Source organism: Octodon degus, unplaced genomic scaffold (genome assembly GCF_000260255.1).
Source record: "Octodon degus isolate 3935 unplaced genomic scaffold, OctDeg1.0 scaffold00021, whole genome shotgun sequence".
Taxonomy (NCBI): domain Eukaryota; kingdom Metazoa; phylum Chordata; class Mammalia; order Rodentia; family Octodontidae; genus Octodon; species Octodon degus.
Genome location: NW_004524597.1, coordinates 11310535 through 11330981, shown reverse-complemented (window position 1 = coordinate 11330981; position 20447 = coordinate 11310535). Strand labels below are relative to the sequence as shown.

Here is a 20447-nt window from a genome sequence, read left to right as displayed (position 1 = left end):
AGAGGCAGATGAGGGCCATAGCTACGCATGCTATGTGATGCTGACCACCCTGGGGGCCCAGAGTTCCTGCCGCTGCAAATTCATCTAGTCTCAGGCTTCAGGCAGAGCCTGGGGCAGGGGGTGGGGAGGCGGGACAGGGGAACATGTGCATGTGTGCGTGCACGTGTGCGGGCACGCGCACACACACACACACACACACACACACGCGCGCGCACCTGGCTCTACAGCCTGTGCCTCCACCCACACCTATTCTGGCTAGGGCTACAACACTGAGGAGTTGAGACAGGTCTGCCCCAGGCACCATGTGACTGCAGACCCCAGCCATTCTGTGTATCCCCCATTCTCTGTCCAGCTGGCAAGCCCCAGCAATAATGGAGGTGACAGGCGGGTAGCCATGGGCAGGCCAGGCACAAAAGGTTAATGGTAGATATAAACCTCCAGCTGAAGACAGAAGCAGGGGCACCATACATCTGCACCCGAAAGAAGATACCGCCACCACTGCTTAGGATACCTCTAGGGCCAGGAACTCCCCCACAAGACGGAGGCTCCACCCCACCCCTTCAACAGATGTATAGCCCGGGGAATACAGGATACAGGTCAGGGAAATACCAAATTGCAAATCTGTAGGGTCCCAGGCCCTGCCCCAGGTCTCCAGTGTGTGTGAAAGATAAGTCCAAGGAGGTGTCACGATCTGAGGAAGGGGACCCTAAGAGACTTGCTGTGCTTAGGAACCCCTGCAGAGGGGCAGTAGACCAGTATCCAACCAGCTCTATAAGCCCTCAAGAGCAAGAGCCCAGCTCTGTGCATTCTTCCTTCATAGATCTCTCCTATATACCTGGAAATCCATGAAGGTCACTCACCTTTAAGTCCCCCTAAGTATAGCCCCTTCCTCCTCTCCAATCTCTAGTCTCATCAGGCAGAGATGAGGAAGTCTTGGGCTAAGGAGTGCCTCTAGCACCTTCCTGTTTTTCTGACATAACACCACATCCTAGTCTCTCCTGAAGCTCCTTGAATTTCACTGGGCTTCATTCCCTGCATATTGAGACCAGAGTCCACCAAGATCTGGCCAGCCCTTCCTTGCAGACATAGCCTCCTCCCTGGAAGACATGGCCTCTCCAAGACCCTCAGGTAGGTCAGCCTGAGGTCACCGGTGGGAGCCTAGAGAGCACAGAGCTGTTCCTGGAACCCAAGGCCTTAAGTCCCAATTCTCACCCTATTAGGGTGACCTGGGTCCCCTTGCCTTTCTGGTGAGCACCCATAGTGAGGGACTAGGCTCCTGGTCCCTGTCTCCACAAGGCTGCTGGCATGATGGCTGCACAAGCTGTCTCCCAGCCCAGGGCCACCTGCCCAGTCAGCTGGTCAGTTAGGCCAGGCCAGGAAGGCAAAAATAAGGCTGACATGCTGCCATGTCCACAGCACCCCTTTGGCCCCATGCCACCATAGTCACCTCTCAGCAGTGGGCTGCTGCATCAGAAGATAGCATGGGAGCGGAAGGAAGCAAACTGAGCTCTTGTCCTCCAGAACCATGTGGCCAGGCTCCTTGAGCAACACTCCAAAAATCCCTGGCTGTCACCCCCACTGAACAGACCTAGAAGCCAAGGCTGCTCTCACAGGGTCAAGGAGGTGCTGGATTCTGAGATCAATGCTCCTTTTGTCTGTCCCATTGTAGGGCAGCACCCAGAAGCCTCTAGAGAATCCTCCTACTTCCTCAAACTCCTTATTCTTGAGGTGGGTTGGGAAGACCCCAGGATCCTACAGCTGTTGCAGGCAGTCTGGGCCCTCAGCAGTCAAGTGATTTCCAGTGCTTTCAGAGCTGGCCTGGAGATCCCATATCTCAAACCCACTTCATACATCTGAATAAAGGTATTTTGTTTTATTTGAAAGCTCTAGCTGTTCCAGTCATGTCTGTGTCCACCTCTGGGATGGAACCAACTGGCCAGGCAAATTTTGGTCAGGAAGAGCAGGAAAAGTAGGATCCTGGAATGCTGAGTTTTGACAGGTCAGGGAAAGCTCTGGCTATGAGGATGAGGAGGGAGGCGTTTCTTGATTCATCCCCTCCCTGACCCTCCCTGGCCCTCTTACCACCCTCAAGACCTCCCAAGACAGGAAAACCTTCAGATCACAGACCAAAATTTGTCCACACTGCGCCCCCCAAGCACTTCTTGAGAGGGGGGTTGGGGCGCTAAATCCCAGAAAAAGGGTGTTCACACACAGTGTGCAGCCTGAGGTAGTGACCAACAGTGGGCTGGCAGGGGCACAGGAGCACACAGCCATTTCACCTCCTGTTTGGAAAGTGTACAGGGCCGCCTGACCCAGGAGAGCCGCAGGTACGCAGCCTGGGTGTGTGGGTCGGCCCCTGCAGGACAGTTCTGCGGACCAGTTCCGGGCTAGGTGGACAGACAGCCGTCTGGGACCAGAGCCCTGACAGATGATCGCTGACGCCCCTTCTCGCCGCTGCGGGACCCGGGAGACCTCCGCGCCTTTGCGCACCCCCGCGGCAGCCTGCAGGCAACTGGGGGCGGGGACGGTGCCCATCGCCCCCCACTCGCTCGCACCTGCGCGCCACTCCCGAGTCGGTGGCCCTGCGGCATCCGAGGCCAGTGCTCCGTCCCGACCTGGTTGGCGAGTGCGCGGGCAAGGGCTGTCCCGCCTCCCCGCGCCCCAGCCGGGTCGGAGGTCGCCGCGCCCCGGAGCTCGCGCCGTGGCGCACGCGCGCGCTTCGCTGCCAACTTCGGTGGGCGAGCAGGCGTCGGGGGGACGCAGTCATCTGCAGCCGCTTCGAGGAGACGCCACTGTGCCGGAGCTGCTCCCAGTATCTGGCCTCAGTTTCCCCCGTGGCGTTTACCGGTGTGCGCGAGAAGTTCATTCCTCCTCACAGACTTGGCGGGAGCTGCAGGCTCGGTTCGGCAGACGCAGGTAAGGCGGGCGGAGGGGCTTCCCACGAAGTTGGGGCACCGGGCGGGCGCACGGGCTGGACCAGGGTCCGGAGCGCTAGAGAGGCAGATTTGCTCAGCTTCTGGGACGTCCCCACTGCCCTGCGTTCAGACTCCATGATCGGGACCACCTGGGCGCTATATAATAGGGAGGCAAGGGAAAGTGCAGTCCAGTCAGCCCCACCTCGACCAAGTGAAAGCTGCGAGGGATGCTCTCTGAATCCCAATGGCGACAGGTTGGGTGGTCTATGATCTGCTGGTGGCCTCCTAGGGTGCCAAGTGCCAAGGGTTCACCCTAGACTGGGAGTGCAACCAGAGTGTCTGAAAACATGTCCTGGTCAGTTACAGGTCCGGTGAGGGGCAGTGATGTATCTTTGTGTGTGTCAAGGAGTGACTGGTATGGTCTCCCATCCCTGTACACTGTGCTGGGTGAGAGCTGGCTTTTCTCTGGTTCCTCTTGGGGTCAGCACCTGATGAGATGGCCTCTGGACACCTCCCCCTCCACCAGTGCCTGACCTAAAGGGACAGCATGGAAGGAGCCTTCTGGAGTCCGGGGGACCCAGGAGGAGCCCCTAGTCCCAGTGTGTGTGGGGGGGGTGCCAGCACCAGTCTGCACAGCTGTGTGGCTCCCAGGGCTGGGTGATCGATGGCCTGGTACAGCCGCCTCTGTCGCCTGTGCATGCATGCCTATCTGTCATCCACATCTGGTAGGGAACAGGGCAGGGAGAAGGACTGCCTCAGCACCCACCAAATCTAGGTGGGGGTCCCCTGGGCCAGCCCACTCCTTCTGACCTTGCAGCCACTCTCATACCTTGGCCTGGACATGCTGACCCTTTGGAGGGCCTCTATTCACCCTGTAACAGAGGTACCCACGTGAAATTTCGTGGCAATAAGGCAGCTTTCCTCTCTGGACTGACTATTCATGGAAATATGGAAGAAAGCTGTGCCCAAAACCACTCAGCAACTTCTAGTTCAACCCTCTGGCTATCTATGATGTACACATGTATCCACATCTATGATGGGTCTCTGATTGTGTGAATTCCAGCTATGTTTGTGTGTGTCCTTGGATGAATGTTGTGTGCATGTGCACATGTATGTGTTGTCATGTATAAGGAGTGGTATTTACCTAAATTGTATATGGGATGTGTGGGCATGTATGTCCAGGCCCTGCTGTGCTTGGTGGCATAGCCACCAAGAGGTTGCTTCTTGAGCTGCTGAACCAGGGCTCCTGGAGAGCCTTTTATGCCTCTGTGCACACACGCCATGCACCCCACACAGGCACAAGTGCCAGGGCGGTGGACAGCCCAGGTGGTGGCCCAGATGGAGGGTAGAGCGGCTCCCGAGCTGGCGTGTGGTGCAGCATGGGGAGGAGAGGGTCTTGGCTGAGCATGCTGCTGCAGGCTCGGTCGCCGACCTGCCTGAAGCCACCCAGATGGAGCTGGGCTGAGCAGGTGGCTGTGCTACGGGGCCATGCTGTGTTGTCCACTCCCCCAAGCCTGGGCTGGCTCCCTGTGAAGCCAGGCCCCTCTGAGACCCCATGCCTACCTGACACACTAGAGTACTCTCAGGCATGTGGACACACACACACACACACACACACACACACACACACACACAGTGCTAGCCAGAGGATTGGAGCCTCTGCTGGTTTCTGTCTCATTGGCTTTCACCTTGTCTCCAGTGGGGGCAGGTGGCTCAGCAAGCATGGGAGTCTCTGGGGGGCAGAGAATCAGGAGGTCCTGGCCATTTGCAGCTTCTTTCAGTCACTTATCAGGTGCTGGGCACCTTCCTGGCATAACGGTTAAGGCTGTACAGAGACTATCCCAGAAACTGGCTTGGGGGGCCAGCCTATCTTCAGGAGAGGAATTTGTACATTGTCATTGGCTAAATACAGTATGTCCAGTGAATCGAAGTTTCAGATACCCAATAATTTTTTAGAATAGTTTAGAGATAATGCTTAAGCTGTATTTATTTTTATGGTTTGGTTTGGTTTTGTTTTTTGGTACCAGGGATCAAACTCAGGACCTTATGCTTGCTATTTCCCTGGCCCTTAAGCCATACTTGTACTAGAAAATTATTGAGTGTTTGAGTCAAATTTGAACAGGAGCTCTACATTTTTCTTTGCTAACCTGGCAATTGTAGAAGTACCTAGAGAGGAGTTCAAGGTCAAAGTCTGTAGTACAGAAGACAAAGCTAAAGGGCAGAAGCAAGCAGGACTCCTTGAACTCTTATCCCTGGAGTGGGGGATGCAGGGGACATCCTGTGCAGGGGACAAGGAGCCCGAGAGACCTGATACTGACCACAGTCCCCTCTCCACAGATGACCATGGTACCTGGACCTGCCCACTAGTAGCCTGCCATGTCTCGAGAGGCAGGATCATGCCGTGTGGGTGCAGGGGCCAGAGTGCGGTCTCGGAAGCCCAAGAAACCACACTACATCCCTCGGCCCTGGGGCAAGCCATACAACTACAAGTGCTTCCAGTGCCCCTTCACCTGCCTGGAGAAGTCCCACCTATACAACCACATGAAATACAGCCTCTGCAAAGACTCCCTTTCTCTGCTGCTGGACTCCCCTGAATGGACATGCCGCCGGGCACCCTCTTCTCCCAGGCCCCAGGTGCCCACTCCTGACTGCCCCAGGAATACTCCAGGCCCTGGAATCCAGCCTCCTATGCCCAATCTTGTCACTGACAACCTCTCTCAGAACCACTGTGGTGGGGGTCCCACCCCTGTGGCTGAGGGGTCACCAGGGCCACTGCCCCCTTTGACTAGGGCCTCCCGGAAGGGTCCTGGCCCCACTGGGCTTCTGTTAGAGTCATGGAAGCCAGGGCTGAGTAGTGGCCCAAGGAGCACAACCCTGGGGGTTGTGGGGGCCATGGCCTCAGCAGGTCCTGAGGCCAGTGTCCCCTGCTACCCACCTCCCCCTCCAGGCGACTTCCCTGAGTCCCACAGCCTCCACCTGTCTCTGCTGGGTGTCAACTACCCTCTCAGCCCAGGCCTCTTCTCCTACCTGCCCTCACTGGCCGCTGCTGCTCACATGCCCTTCCTGGCCTCAGCTAGCCCCCTACTGCCCCCAGCCACTCCTGTGCCATCCCAGCAACCTCCTGAGCGCCAGGCCCTAGCGCCCCGCCTGTATTACCCACTACTGCTGGAGCACAGAGTAGGGCTGCCCCCAGGAAGGGCAGCCCAGGCCAAGCCCTCTGTACCCCCTAAGGGGCCCCCTGGAACTCTGGCTCCTGAGCTGCTGAAGCTGCCCATTCCAGGGCTGGCCCGGGCTTGGGTCCACAGCACCCCCAGAGACCCAGGGCAAGAAGGAGATCTTGAGGGATCTGTCCAGAGTGACCACCAAAGGAGGCCGCCTCCAGGGAGTAGGCTGGAGCCTCAGAAGGCCTCCTCACACCTGGCAAAGTTCCATCCCCAAAGCAGGTGGGTAGCATGGACTGGGTTCTGGCAGTGGAAAGGTCAGGGGAGGGCTGGGTGGGGGGGAGGGCTGTCCCGAGCTTACTCATTGGAAGTACAGGCTCCAGGTTACAGAAAGAAACTGAGACCAACGAGTGTCTTGTCTGTCTTTGGGGGACCCCATTCTCTTTCCCTTGGCTATAGATGACAGAATGGGCAGAAAACACAGGGAGCTGGGTGTGGTGGCACACACCTGTAATCTCAGCACTTGGGAGGCTGAGACAGGAGGATCGCTGCAAGTTTGAGGCCAGCCTGGGCTATATAGTGAGTTCAAGGTCAGCCTGAACTACACAGTGATGCCCTGTCTCAACAACAACAACAACAACAAAAGAACACAGGGAGCAGGGGTTTGGGGTGTTTTGGTGGGCATTGCAGAACTCCTGACTATCTCTTACCCTGCAGCCTACCAACTGGTTCTTCGCTGATGCTCTGGCCTGAGGACAAGGAGCTGGGTGACCCTGATGCCCTAGGCCTGGAGGTCCCCCTTCCCCAGCAGCCACAGGGCCTAGTGATGGGGAGCCCAGGGCCTGTGGGAAAGGACCTAACCCGGGCCTTGGGTGACTATGCTAGGGTGGAGCAATGCCTGGGGCAGCTGGCTCCAGCTGGAGGCTTGGTCCCCCGACCTCTCCGAGAGCAGCTGGGTAAGATCCGCCGTGAGCTGCTGACCATTCATCAGGCTCTGGAACGGGCAGCACAGCCACCAGACACGCCCCTGGACCTCTCTGTGAAACGAGTCGCCTCTAAGGCACCTGAGGCCACAGCAGGGGCCTGGGGACTGCCTGAGCTGGTCCCCACACTGGCTGGGGTGCCCTCAGAGACCCCCAGCATGCTGGGCCCTGTAGCACCACAGCCCTTCTCTGGCCATACCACCAAGTGCGAGGCTGACTCCAGTGTCCCACCCCCTGGCCTGCCCCTCCAGGGCCCTGAGGACCCTGTCATTCCTGGCAGTGGCTGGGGTGCCCGTATCAGAGCTGGGGGCTCCCAGACCCCTAAGGATGTCCCTGGCCTGCAGAGTGCCCCAAGTGCTGAGGTCTGACCATAGTCCCCTTAGTGTGCTGACGCTGTTCCCCAATCCTAGCCCCATTCTCTGGGCCTGTCCAGCCTCAGCATGCGTGTGGATGGACCCCAAAGCCTATGATGAGACTTGTTTCTGGGGCCACATGGGAATAGTTGGGTCATGGTTATTTATTGATCACGACTGTGAACATTAAAGTGGAAGTCACCTTCAAACACCTTGACTGGGCTGCCTTCTTTTCTTCTTTCCCCAGCATGAGAACTAGGACACTCCAAGAAATGTCCCTGCTCTAGGCCTCTGGGTGGGCAGTGTCTCTGGCTTCTCTGCTGACCTTCCACTTGGGACTGGGACCATCCTGGGACCTGGAATGGGGTGGACTAATCCCTTCTCTGGGGCTGGGACCAGAGGGGTGGGATGGGGGCATCAGCAGGGGATGGGGCTACTCCGATGATTTGTCTCCTGGTTTTTGGTGAACCAAAGGTTGGCAGGGATCTAAGCAGAGGCCTGTCCCCAACATGCCCAGGCCATCCTAGTCCCAGCTTCTCTTATAGTTATATGTGCTTCCTGCATTCTGTGGCTCTGGGCTGTTTCTCCCTGCATGGCCTCCTTTAGGCCCCGCCAGCCCCTGCAGCCATGATAGGTATCGGTGGCCTTCACAGCTCGCTGCCTCCTTCCCAGTGCAACCAGGCTTGGCCTTCCACAGGTGGGGGTGGGGGTGGGTAGGGAGGAGGACCAAGGGTCCTGGAGCCACAGCTAATAACTTCTCTTTCTGGGAAGCTGGGCCACATCTCCATGCCCACCCAGGAATGGCCCCCGCAGTGCAGGTTACCCTCGGAGGAGGCGCTGTTCCTGCCTGCACCTGGACAGCCAAGTTGGGGCTAGGCTGGCCGGGCTGGGGCCAGTCCAAGCAGGACCTTCGGCTGCCCCATTAATTGCAGTCAACTGGTGATAGCATCAGCTAGCCACCCCACCATGAGGCGTTACAGGTGGTGTCCAGAGCCCGGGTGCTAGGTGACCAGGCACAGGTGCTATGGGTTGCAGACCAGGGCTGACAGATACCAGCCATGCAGTCTCCACTGGAGCTTTCCTAGAGGGGTTCCAGAGTCTGTAGGAGAGCTAGAAGGTACTGAAGGAACCCCAGGTCCTGAGTCTGAGGCACACCCGTCCCTTGGCATCCCTGGTGTACGTTGTACCCTGATTTCTTGTGCTGGAAGCAGCATTGCCAGCCTCACATGAGCATAGACAGGACCAACCTGCTCTCCTGCTGGGGGTGGCAAAAGAGTGACCTAGCCAGCAGGTCACCTTCCCCAGGGCTCTGCCAAAACAGTCCCACTTAGGGGCTGTGGCCTGAGGCTGCCTCTGGCTATGTGTGTGCGTGGGTGTCCTGGAGAGGAGAGGTCCAGCCAAGAGGCAACCAGCCATGCAAGGCCTGAGGGAAGAATGTCCAGGGAGGGTGCGGTCCACTGAAACCTGAGGCAGAAAGAGAACTAGCTTTACAATTCAGAGCTTCCTTGGTTGCTTCCTCACCCCACTGCACCTCACCTTCCTCCTTGCAGTGGGGTAGACTGTCCCCTTCCCTGCCCACTGACTTGACCCTGCAGGGAACTCCTCCCATTCCCCCTTACAGACCCTGGTCTCCAACAACAGAGTTCGCCTCCTCCGCCCACAGACTTGTCCCTGCAGGGAACCTGCCCCACGTCCCGCCTTCCCCTACAGGCCTTGGTCTCCAACAACAGAAGTTGAGCAGGAACAGAACTGTTGCGGAACTGGAGCAGAACTATCATAGAGCAGGAGCAGGGAGCCTAGCCCCAGGTATGGGACCCCCCTGGCAGCATCTCTCTAGAAGGCACAGAGGAGAGCCCTGGGAAGGAACTCCACTTCACCATCTGGGTCAGAAGGTTCCCAAGTGTGAGGATGACCAGCAGGGGCTTAGGCTACTTCCAAGAGGGAAGAGGTCCTGTGGGCAGTTTGAGAGATGGTACTTATCTTTCACCCCTCACTCCCAACCCAAGACATTGTGATGGCTGTGAGCTCATTTGGGGCAAAACGTGAAGGAACTGGGCATAGTGGCACATACCTATAGGCCACCTCTTGGTGACAGACTATGTGCTTGGGGTTGTGCACACCCTGGCATTTAGGAATCTGAGGCAGGAAGACTGAGTTTGAGGCCAGCATGGGCTACATATTGAGACCCTGTCTCAAAAAAATACAAAAACAGACAAAGAACAACAAAACCCCAAACTTTAAACCTTCACCTTTGAGGGTGGATTGTACCTCCCAGACTCCTCTTATCAGGTACCATGACTCTGGGAGTCCTGAACTTGGGGACCAGATGGGCACTTAGGATCTAGAGGACCTATCCTCAAATCCAGTTCAGCACGGCCCCCTGATTCATGCCTTAGGCTCTTCATTTGTACAATGGGAAATGCCAGTTCTGCTCAGAAGGGCACCAGGACCACAAAGTCGCAGGACCACTCATGCGTAGGGGAAGAGTCCCTCCTTCCCTCCCTGTCTCCCTCCTTTCTTCCCTCCCTCCCTCTCTCCCTCAATCCCTTGGGGTTGAATTCAAGTCCTGGCATGTTAGGCAAAAGACCCCAACCCCCTTTTTTATTTTGAGATAAGGTCTTGCAAAATTGCCTAGCTGGTCTCAAAAATTGCCATCCTCCTGCCTCAGCCTCCTGAATAGCTACGATTATACATGCATTGCCATGCCCCATTCTATCTCTCTTGCAGCTATAAAGAAGCCAAGACTGTCACGCTGCCTACCTGTTTACACTCTGGTCTCCTGTCCCTGATTCTCTGGCCTCCTGACCCCACACCGGCCAGCTACTCTCAGGCCTGCAGTTCACACTGGATCCCACTGGAGACACTACTTTTTCCCGGCAGCCCCGGCTGCTTGGGAAAATCTCAGCTCCTGCAGGGGCTGCAGGTGGACCCCGAGGCCTACACTGCTCCTCAGATGGTCTACTTTTCCTGACGGCTGGGGCAGCACCATATGTCTATGTGCTTGACCTGGAGGGACGATCCATCTGCCACCTGCCCTGCCACACACCAAGGGCTGGGGCCTTTGTTCCAGAGGATGTGACTGTGACAACTTCAGGGCTTGTGGTGGTCAGTGACCTCATCCATGGAGCTGTCCACGCTCTTGAGCACACTGCCTGGGACCCACAGAACCACTGGGTGATAGTGGGGACTTTTCCATCCCCCCGAGGGCTGGCTGTGGATGCCCTGGGTCGCCTCCTGGTAACAGACTATGTGCGTGGGGTTGTACACATCTTCAAGTTGGGCCCTACCTGGGAGCCCCAAGCCCTACGCTCAGTGCTGGGTCTGGAGGGCCCTTGCTGGGTAGGTCCAGGTCCTGAAGGGGGCCTGGCAGTGAGCGAGGAGTTTGGGGATGTGCAACTGTTTGGCAGTGCCTGCCAGCCCTTGGGCTCCCTGGGGACCCTAACAGGGCATCGCTTTGGCCGCCCTGCAGGTGTGTGTTCTGACTCAGAGGGCAACATCATTGTGGCTGATGAGCAGAGGCACCAGGTGATCCTGTTTCCCCGGGCTGGGCCACCCATCTGCCTGCTGTCAAAGAGGCTGAAACGGCCTTTGGGTGTGGCCTGTGTTCCCCAGGGCCGGCTTGTGGTGGCAGATGCTGGAGACAACTGCATCAAGGTGTACCAGTACCTTGGAGAACTGGATTGATGCTGGGCACTGATGAAAACACCCCTCACTCCTGGCCAGCCTCAGTTGACAATTTTTTTTTCTTTTTTGAGGTATCGGGGATCGAACTCGGGACCTTGCACTTGCCAGGCAGGTGTGTGTGCCATTGAGCTATCTCTCCAGCCCTGGCCAGCCTCAAGCCTCTTAAGCCACCCCACAGGAGGTCAGTGGGTTCCTTTGAGGCTCCTGGTCATGCTCCTGACTCTGAGATCAAATGTACCTGGCCCTGGGGTGGTCTTGTGCCTTTCTCTCAGAGAGCTGTGAGTCAGATGACTCTCCTTCAATGCTCCAAAGCTGGGCCTTTCCACATCTCTGCTCAGTGTGCCCCTGGCCCTGTGTTCTTTGTTCCCATGTCTACTCAAGCCTTGGCTCTGCTGGCTCAGGTCCCAGAAGCCTGAGCTCTGGATGGGCAGCTGAACCCTAGATCCTTTAGAATGATGGGCTGCCAGCCAGCACATACCTAAGCAAGATCTTTTGCCAGGCCCAGCTCCAGCCTCCTAATCAGAAGCAGGCAGACAGGGTGTGGCTAGGCAGGGTGGGTTGGGGCAGGGGTGGGGCCCATTAATGTCCCTTAGCCTCAGAAGCACCCACTGTCCTGAGCTTCCAGCAGCTTCTTTGGGCCCAGAAAAGGTAAGGAGAAGGCAGAATGGAGGGTCAGGCCTGGAGGTTCCCTGGGGGACACTTCCCCACATGGAACTACTTCGAAAGCTGTGTGAGCCTTCAATTTTTCTTCTGCATGTTTTCTTCTGCACAGGAGGGTGGGAGTGCTGGGAGGGTTCCTGGTGGCAACTTCCAGTCTCTGATGACAGACTCCTGCTGCGGGGAGGGGGGGGGGGGGCTTTCCTCCCAAATGGGGAAGGAGCCTGAAAGGGGTGTGTGTGTGTGTGTGTGTGTGTGTGTGTGTGGTGTCTGGTGTGGGGGTGTGTGTGGAGTATTCAGTAAGTCTGGGCCCAGGAAGGGGTTTCATGCTAGAGGGAACAGTCTTGCCATTGTAGGTTGTAAGATGACCTCTACCCAGTCCCAGATCAGGGGTCTGTACTTCAGGTCATTGCCATTCTTGGTTGTCTCACTCACTAGGTTGTGGCATCCACAGGTGAGAAATTAAATGGGCAGATATAAAAAGCTGCAGGCACTAGGGCCTGCCTCTAGGGCTCAATAAATGTCAGCTACTGCCCTCACTATAGGGATGTTGTTCCTACAGCAGGGAGCCAGGGCGTCTGTGTGTGACCTCTCCATTGGATCGATCGGCCAGGGACTGGGTGATCCGGGCACAAGTCCATAATACAAGGGGCCTGCAGTGGCCTAGGGCAGCCCCTCCATAGACAACACGGTGGAAAGGCACCGGCTGGAGACAGCTCCTTTGAAACCTCACGTGGGCCTGAGGGCTTTTTTACCTTGGGAGAGAGGAACAAATCGGGTAGCTCCGCAATACTTGGCGGGGTTGGGGGCTGTCCTCTGCGCACGGAACGCTAGTGCGCAGCCCGCAGGCAGACCCGGTGCCTTTAAGGGTAGGACCGTCGCTCAGCAACGCGCGAAGCGGGCGGAAATGGGGTTGTTGTCCTACAGCGGGGACGGGGCGAGCCTAGAGGCTTCTAGCACCATTGTCCGCCCAGGACTGCTTAACAGGGTGCCAAACCCTCATTCCCTCACCATCGCCCGGAGACGTGGCCCGGGGGACCATTCGGTGAGCACGGGGAGGGCCGGAGTCCTCAGTGGGACTATGGGAGGGTATCCAGTCTCTGAGGCCGCGCTAGCCTCTGGTCTTTCAGGTCTGTTTCGTTGTACGCAAAGTGAGGTCGACTTGCCACCCAGAGGCTAAAGGGCGCCTGGCTCTGCCCACCCTGGACCCATCTGGACTCCTTGCAAGGGCCCTGGCGTCCGTGGGACTGGCTTGTACCTAACACTTGTCCCTGACCACAGGAAAGGGCCGAAACAGACTCACCTCCACCCTTGTGAAATGAGAGAAAAGCACTGTCTGTAGAAAGAACAGAGTTGGGCGCGCGTGTGTGCGTGTTTAAAGAAACAACACAGGGTAAAGGTGACTCCTTCCGAGGCTTCACAGAGCGGGCTTTCTGCCTGTGTCCCTGGCTTGTCCAGTTTGGGTCCCCAGTCTATTCATGCACTGGAGGATGAGTTAGTACTTCTGCTTCATGGGGTGGACTTTTGATTAGAGTTCTTTCTGTAGGAGATTGTCAGGGGACCTCTTCACCTAATCACCTAGCACTATCTAATGATAGACCCTGTGAGGCTGTCACATTCTTTTCCAGGCTCTGGCAGTTGTTTTTGTAATCAACATCTTTAAAGATAGTCATTATCTTGCCCGGATTTCTGCCTGTTTTCCCTCATCTCACACCTTCTCTGCTATCGATTACCTGGTGTTTCATCTTTTTCTAGCTGCTGGATCCCCTGCAGCCTGGTGAGGGAGCATACTCTTTTGCATTTCAGTCACTCCCAGAGGTTGAGGTGGGAACAGGGATGAGAATTTGCCTCCTAACCTGTTGAGGTCTCTCACCACTCTTACGATCAGAGCATCAATATCTTGCCTCCTAATCTTTCCTTAGACACGAGATGTTTCTTGTTTTGTTTTGCTTTTAAGATGTTTTGTAGGTAAGGAATACTACACACAAAGCAAGCGCACAAATAGTGTGTGTACTACTGTTGAATTTAGCCAATCTGAACATACTAAATAACCAACTCCTCACCACAGAACTTTTTTTTTTTTTTTTTTTTTTTTTCAGAACCAGGGATTGAACTCAGGCCCTTGCGCTTACCAGGGAGGCATTTATTCTACTGAGCCATCTCCCCAACCCTTTTTTTCATTTATGTATTTAATACAGGGTCTCACTACGCAACTCAGACTTGTAGTGATCCGCCTGTTAGCCTCTGCAGCACTGGGATTACAGATGTGCACCACCACACCTGGACTTGTTTGCAGGCTCATTGTGCTCCAGGGGTGGGGCTGGTGCAGCATGTGGAACCAGGGATCAAACCCTTATCCCTGAGCTCGCCAGAGCAGGTGCTTAGTCCACTGAGCTATCTCGCTGGCCCTTAGAACATATTTATTATTAGATCAAAGTATTTCTCTTCAGATAATAGTTATAGGGCATTTCCCTTGGTTTCTGTGAAAAAGTGTGTGCCAGCAGGGTGTGGTGCTGTCTTGACTGAGCTGGTATCTTGAAGGGCTGATGCCAAAAGGCTTGGATTGTGCTGACTGGCCCCTTGTGGCAGTACCTAGCTAAACAGGTCGGGCCCCCACGGGCAGAATTGTTCTGTTCCTCTCACAGTGTCCTTAAGTGCCTCATGGCCCTCTGGAGGAAGGCCCTGAAGAAGGGACAGGAAGAGAAATTGAGGAATTGGGTTTGCTTTGTGAACATCCAACAGCTGCCCTCGGTGCTCACTATGGGGAAGGGGCATTTGGGAGTTCTATAGCTTGACTCAGGTACCTTTCACAGTTAGAATTCACAGCTGTGAGTTCCCAAGCTGGTAAACCAATGGCATGCAGCAGGTGATTTGTATCATTGCAGAGTCTAAAAGGTTTGCCATCTCTGGCCTAGGCCTTCTAGCCCGTGATCTGACCTTCCTTCAGGAAAACAGGACCACTGGATCATAGTCTCTTAAGTTCCTGGTATTTGTGTGTGTATTAGGTCCGTCCCTGACCTGTGACCCTGTCTGTCCCTAAGGGCTGTGTGAACTCTGGACTTGGAGTTCCCCGACTCAGTTTAAGGCTTGTGTCCCCCTCATCAGGTGTAGGTTCCATCTTGGAGGACTTTGCTTGGGTTACTGTTCTGTCCTTCATGGAGACAAAGAAGTTAAATGTGAACATCTTTACCCCTCCTGTGAGGTGGTCCTTCTGTTCGCCTGTTGCAGGGACTCAGGTGGAGGAAGGAGAAAACCTGCCCAATTTAGTGGGGAGTACCTACAAGGAAACACACAGTCTCTAGCTTGGGGGAAGGCTCAGGGCCCTGCAGAATTTAGTACAGCTACATAAGCCTTTGCTTGCTGCTCAAGGCCACAGTGAGGTAGTGGAAGGCCAATAAGGCTGGTGTGTCCTTACTCTGACAATGTGACAGCATTTTCCATACCTCCAAGTCTTATGCCCACCCACCTCATGTCTAGATGGCTGTGTGTCAAATGGTTGGAGAAATGTATAGTAAAAAGGGGAAAATGCTCCCCTTCTTAGAGCCCTATCCTAAGTGGCTACTGGGATCCCAGGGAATGGTGGGCACTTCCCAGGGGCACTGCAGGTAGGGTGGAGGGAGACCATGAGGGCAGAAACGTCATGATAGCTGAGTCTGTTTCTTGACTACAGGGACAGGTGGATGCCCTCCCTGCCACAGAGGGAGAGGTTCCCTTCAGGAAGGGAGAAGTCCAGGCTTTGTGTTCTCCTCCAGGTATCTTCTGGGGTGCTACATCAGTACCCAGAGTAGCCAGCTATGTACATTATTCTGGTTTCCTTGCCTCAAAAGATTGTTTTAAATTTGTGTTTTTATTCTTAAGAGCTTAATCAGTAAACCTTGGTTAAAATTGTAATGTGTGTTATTTTGTTGAGACAATGCACTTCAATGTTCTACACATAAATAAGCCTCTTTAATCAGGGCTCTTAAAAAATTGCTACAAGTGCCTGCCTGGCAAATGCAAGAGCCTGAGTTCAATTCCCAGGACCAAAAAAACCCCCAAAATAACAACAACAACAACAAAAGATGCAATGGTCAGGCCTACATGCCTCCCTAAGGGGTAAACAGTAACTTGGAATTATACTGTAATTTGTACCACTTGTTCCTGTAAAGCCCAGCTATGCATCAGTCACCCAGGTGGGTGAGCAGAGCATCCGGCCAATCCTTTCCCCAGAATGCCTTTGTTCTTTCCACACACTGTTGGTATGTGACTATTTCCCTATTAGACAAATAATGCCAAACAGTTATTATTTTGTATTGTATTTGTATTTTGTATTATTTCAATCCTGTTGATTGATTGTTGTATGACCCACGTTGTACTCTGTGACTGATGTATAAATTACCCCAACAAAGGGCCTTGGTGGCAATCCACTTTCAGGTTTCTCCTGTCTCTCAGGAGGAGCTATTCTTATTCCCCAATAAATCTTTTCTACTCTAAAAAACAAAAACTTGTACTAGCCAAGTGTAACAGTACACGTCTGTAGTCCTAGTTATTTAGAAGGCTGAGGCAGAAGGAACAAAAATTCCAGGGTAGCCGGGATAACTTAGGGGGATACCATCTCAAAATAAAAAGGCTGGGATGTACTTCAGTGGTAGAGCACTTGCTTAGCATGTGTGAGTGTTCAGCCAAGACACTCATAGCTCCTGTCTTGTGGGACAGTGCTCAGACTGGTCTTGGAGGAGAAAGGCCCATATGAGATGGATAGGCAGGGTGCATCAGCCTCAACGATCAAATCCAAAGCTGGTCACCCCAGCTGTGGCCAGCAGATGTATTTATGAGGACTTCCTGTCACATGCTGTGGCCTCAGGGTTGCCATCCTTCGTGCAGCAGCAGCTCTGATCGTACCTGTTCCCTCCCTTCCAGAGTCACTGGGATGGTTCTCAAGGCCTTCTTCCCTACGTGCTGCACCTCTGCAGACAACGGCCTGTTAGTGGGACGCTGGGTTCCAGAGCAGAGCAGTGCTGTGGTCTTGGCTGTGGTGCACTTTCCCTTCATCCCCATCCAGGTCAAGGAGCTCCTGGCCCAGGTGCAGCAGGCCAGCCAGGTGGGTTTGGCTGTGCTGGGGACTTGGTGCCACCGCCAGCAGGAGTCTAAGGAGAGCCTAGGCCACTTTCTGGAGGGTCTGGGTACCATCTTCTCCCATGAGCCCTGGCTTCAGCTGTGCCGAGAGAAGGGCAGCAAGTTCTGGAGCTGCAAGGCTACCCACCAGCAAGGGTCTGGCACCCCTGGTGTTTCCAGCGAGGACGAGGTCATGCTTATCTTCTATGACCAGCGTAAGGTGCTCCTATCCCACCTACATCCACCCACAGTCCTTCCTGACTGCCAGGCTGGAGAGGCCACAGTCAGTGCAGAGGGCCTGGCTGCCATCTTTGACACAGTTTCACGCAGCGAGGTGCTGTTCTGCAAAGACCAGTTCGATGAGGGCCCGGTGAGGCTGAGCCACTGGCAATCGGAAGGTGTGGAGGCCAGCATCCTCGTTGAGCTGGTGAAGCAGGCTTCAGGGCCTCTCTGCCTGCTGGTGGCCTGCCTGCTGTCATTGATCTCAGCTGCAAGTACCTGCCGGTAGGTGCCACTGGGACCATGGAGGGAGGGGCAAACAGGGGCTCCTGAGAGTTACAGGCTTGCCCTTTGATGTGCAGGGACATGGCTTACATGGGTCTTCCCGAGGTTTATAGCTACCCCCAGAGCCCTGCCACTGGTCCTGCCCTTCTTCCCCTGACATCTCAGAGGGTGTCCCAGTAGTAGTTTCAGTTTTTATGTCCCTTATTCCTGGGTGAGAGCCAGTGTTTCCAGCAGCCTCGGTGACTATGTGCAGCCCACCAGATAAGAGGATGGGGTAAAGTGTGGATGATTTGTGTCCCTTAGATCTGGGAGTTGTTGCAGGCCTGCCTGCCTCCCTGTGCCTCCAGCTCTCCACACAGCAGGCTTCCAGGCACCACAGCTCTCCCTGGTGACAGAGCTCACTGATGCTGTAGGGTGACATTGCCTCACTGTTGGCCTGGGGTTGTGGTTCCCAACTTCCCATCTTCAGAACCACCAGCAGTGAACTTGGCCCACTGGCTTGGCCCATGATTTTATAAAAGCTCCTGAGGGTTCTGGGTTTGCTGGCTTATGAGCAGAGGACCTGGAAACCCCTTCCTGTCTCCCTGAAAAGACTATCATCCCATGGGGAGAAGCTGTGGTTTACCCTCTGTTGCCCCTTCTCCTTTGATCCAGGAACTCACCACAGGTGTGGGACTGGTCTTTACCACTTTGCAGGGCTTGGGCAGCTCTGTGGGGACACACCTGGGAGCCACTGGGGTTCTTGATATTAGAAATGTGCTTTGGGGCTTCATGACAGCACATGTGTGGACTGAGGTACAGTTTTGGTAGAGAAGGTTCTTAGCTTTTATTGTCTTCCTGAAGGACCCAAAAAGGATTCAGAACTGCTGGTGAGCACCAGATATTGATTAGCACATCAGCCAAGTGTTAGCTGTTGACTTGTGATTATAGGCACTGATACTGAGGTGAGCCATGGTTGTCACTGTGGGAGGGAAGCCCCTCCACCTCTCATGGCTTTGTCAGGGACCTGAGCCATGCAAGGCTTATCCACAGCCTTGGAGAGATCATCACACCAATAAGGTCTCTGTGCAGCCAGCAGGAGGTCACCTGTTTGCCAGTTAGGAAGGGGAGGCTCAGTGGAACTTGGTCCATTCCTTTGTCTCAGAGCCACTTCCTTGAAGATGAGGCCTTTCACTTCCACCCTCCCCAGGTTCTAGGGGGTGTGGTTTGCTGCAGCTCTGCACTTTCTAGGTGTGCTTTGGGCCCCTCCTTCCTGCTTTAGGGGCTTTGAATGAGGTTATGGTCCCCTGGCTGATCCTTTTTACAGGAAGGCCAATGTAGATGTGCTCATAGATGTGGGCTTTGGCCTGATGCTGCTATCCTGGCTCCACACAAATGCACAGTTTAACTGCCATCAGACACTTTTCTCCACTTTATTTTTTTTTACATGTATTTGGTACAGTATCTCACTACATGCACTCATAGTGATTCTCCTGTTTTCAGCCTCCCCAGCACTGGGGATTATAGGCATGCACCACCACGCCTACTCGGACTCAGTAAGCCAGCGTGGCATGTGGTCCCAGGAATCAAACCCGGATTCTTTTTTTTTTTTTTAAGATTTGAAATTTCTGAATTTAGTTCAACTTATAATACCACAATTCCAAGAAAAATGAACCTTTTGCACAATAAATTTATATAAAATCATACCAAGATACATAAAGATGAAATTGTCCAAAACTTATTGTAAAGAAAAAAAATCATTACAGCATATACATAAAAAATATTAGCTATAGAACAAAATTAAATAGCATCTTATTCCACGTTAGAAAAAAAAAAAAAAAAGGACCAAGTTAGAAAGAAAAAAAAGGACCAAGTCAAGCCCTGATTCTTGCACTTGCCTAAGCAAGTGCTTAGTCTGCTGAGCTATCTTTTTTTTTTTTTTTTTTTTTTTTTTTTTTTGGTGGAACTGGGGATTGAACTCAGGCCTTTGTGCTTGCCAGGCATGCACTTATTCTACTGAGCCCTCTCCCCAGCCCTTTTTTCCTGCTTACAGACTTCTGCCCTTAGCATATGAGAGCCTGTGGAAGTTTCTCTATGCTTCCTTTTCCTTATGAGAAACTTAATCTCACTGGGAAGCTGGACTAGTTCTGGAAACCTTTGGCAAGCCCCCTGGGCCCCATCTGGCAGGCAACACCTGCCAGGTCCTAGGTAGATAGAAGACCACCCGATTCTGACTTTAGTGACTGTACTGATGTCAGATTTGGGCTGACTAGGAGACTAAGGTATGTTGAGATCAGAGTTTTGTGAGGATGTCAGGTTCTGTGTTAAGGTGAGCGCCCAGTGTGTTTGAGCCCTGGAAGTGCCACCTGCCCCACCTGCCCCCTTGCCCTGCTGAATTCTGCAGGGGCCTCTGGGCTCTGGCCTTTCCTCTCTGCACCTACACGTACATGCATCATCAGAAAGGAGAACCCTGATGGATCTCTCAATGGATGCTCATGCTTCCCTGCAGGCTGTGGAAGCTGTGGCCTCTGCCCTTCATCGCCAGCAAGCTCTCCACCTGTGAGCAGCTCCGGCACCGGCTCGAGCACCTCACACTTGTCTTCAGTACCCAGAAGGCTCAGAGCCCTGCTCAGTTGATGAGGTATGGCCAGGGGCTCCTTTACAGGGTGGAATACCATGGGCCCAGTCCTTTCCCTACCCCTGCTCTGCACCAACCTCCTTGTGTACCCGTAGGCTGCCACTGGGCACCTCACACTCCCACTGACCCTCCTCCTAGGAAGGCCAACATGTTGGTCTCCATGCTCCTGGATGTGGCCCTCGGCCTCACTCTTCTGTCCTGGCTCCACAGCAGTAACCGAATTGGGCAACTGGCCAATGCCCTCATCCCCATGGCTGATGTGAGTACATTAGGATTTCCTGAGAGGGGACCCTTCCGTCAGCTAGCTGAGTCCCTTACATCAGCTGGAGTAGCTCTTCCCCCTCCTCACCCTACAGACACAGCCCTCATCCTTGATGCTGAGTAGGGGACTTGTCTCTAAGGAAGCATTTGCCAAGTGTCTACTTCTCCTGAAGATAAATATGTCTAGGGCCACTTGTTTTTTGTTTTGTTTTTTTTTT

General features: G+C 54.3%; 3 protein-coding genes across 7 annotated transcripts in view; all 3 read left to right on the top strand.

Moving 5' to 3' along the window:
• The first annotated feature begins 2773 nt into the window (after window positions 1-2773).
• Prr35 (proline rich 35) lies at window positions 2774-7598 on the top strand. 2 transcript variants are annotated; one of them, XM_004628134.2, is made up of 3 exons: window positions 2774-2916; window positions 5253-6358; window positions 6794-7598. In XM_004628134.2, the coding sequence occupies exons 2-3, from the start codon at window positions 5292-5294 to the stop codon at window positions 7425-7427; spliced, it is 1701 nt and encodes a 566-aa protein (XP_004628191.1). In that variant the 5' UTR covers window positions 2774-2916; window positions 5253-5291; the 3' UTR covers window positions 7428-7598. The 2 variants fall into 2 exon arrangements, with proteins under 2 accessions (XP_004628191.1, XP_023567445.1); XM_023711677.1 differs by lacking the exon at window positions 2774-2916 and adding an exon at window positions 3740-3798.
• A 2622-nt stretch (window positions 7599-10220) lies between these two features.
• On the top strand, window positions 10221-11138 carry Nhlrc4 (NHL repeat containing 4; the record flags this gene model as incomplete). Its single annotated transcript, XM_023711418.1, has 1 exon — window positions 10221-11138. A coding segment is annotated over one exon (876 nt), but the record flags the coding sequence as incomplete, so codon positions are not given.
• A 121-nt stretch (window positions 11139-11259) lies between these two features.
• Window positions 11260-20447, top strand: part of Pigq (phosphatidylinositol glycan anchor biosynthesis class Q) — a 15892-nt gene continuing 6704 nt past the window's right edge. The window contains exons 1-4 of one of the 4 annotated variants that reach the window (XM_023711573.1): window positions 11260-11744; window positions 16795-17351; window positions 19840-19971; window positions 20107-20227. In XM_023711573.1, the coding sequence (XP_023567341.1) occupies window positions 11679-11744; window positions 16795-17351; window positions 19840-19971; window positions 20107-20227 (876 nt within the window). In that variant the 5' untranslated portion in view covers window positions 11260-11678. Of the gene's footprint in view, window positions 11745-12361; window positions 12799-16652; window positions 17352-19839; window positions 19972-20106; window positions 20228-20447 lie in introns of those variants that run through there. The other 3 variants (XM_023711572.1, XM_023711571.1, XM_004627934.2) reach the window with 3 other exon arrangements.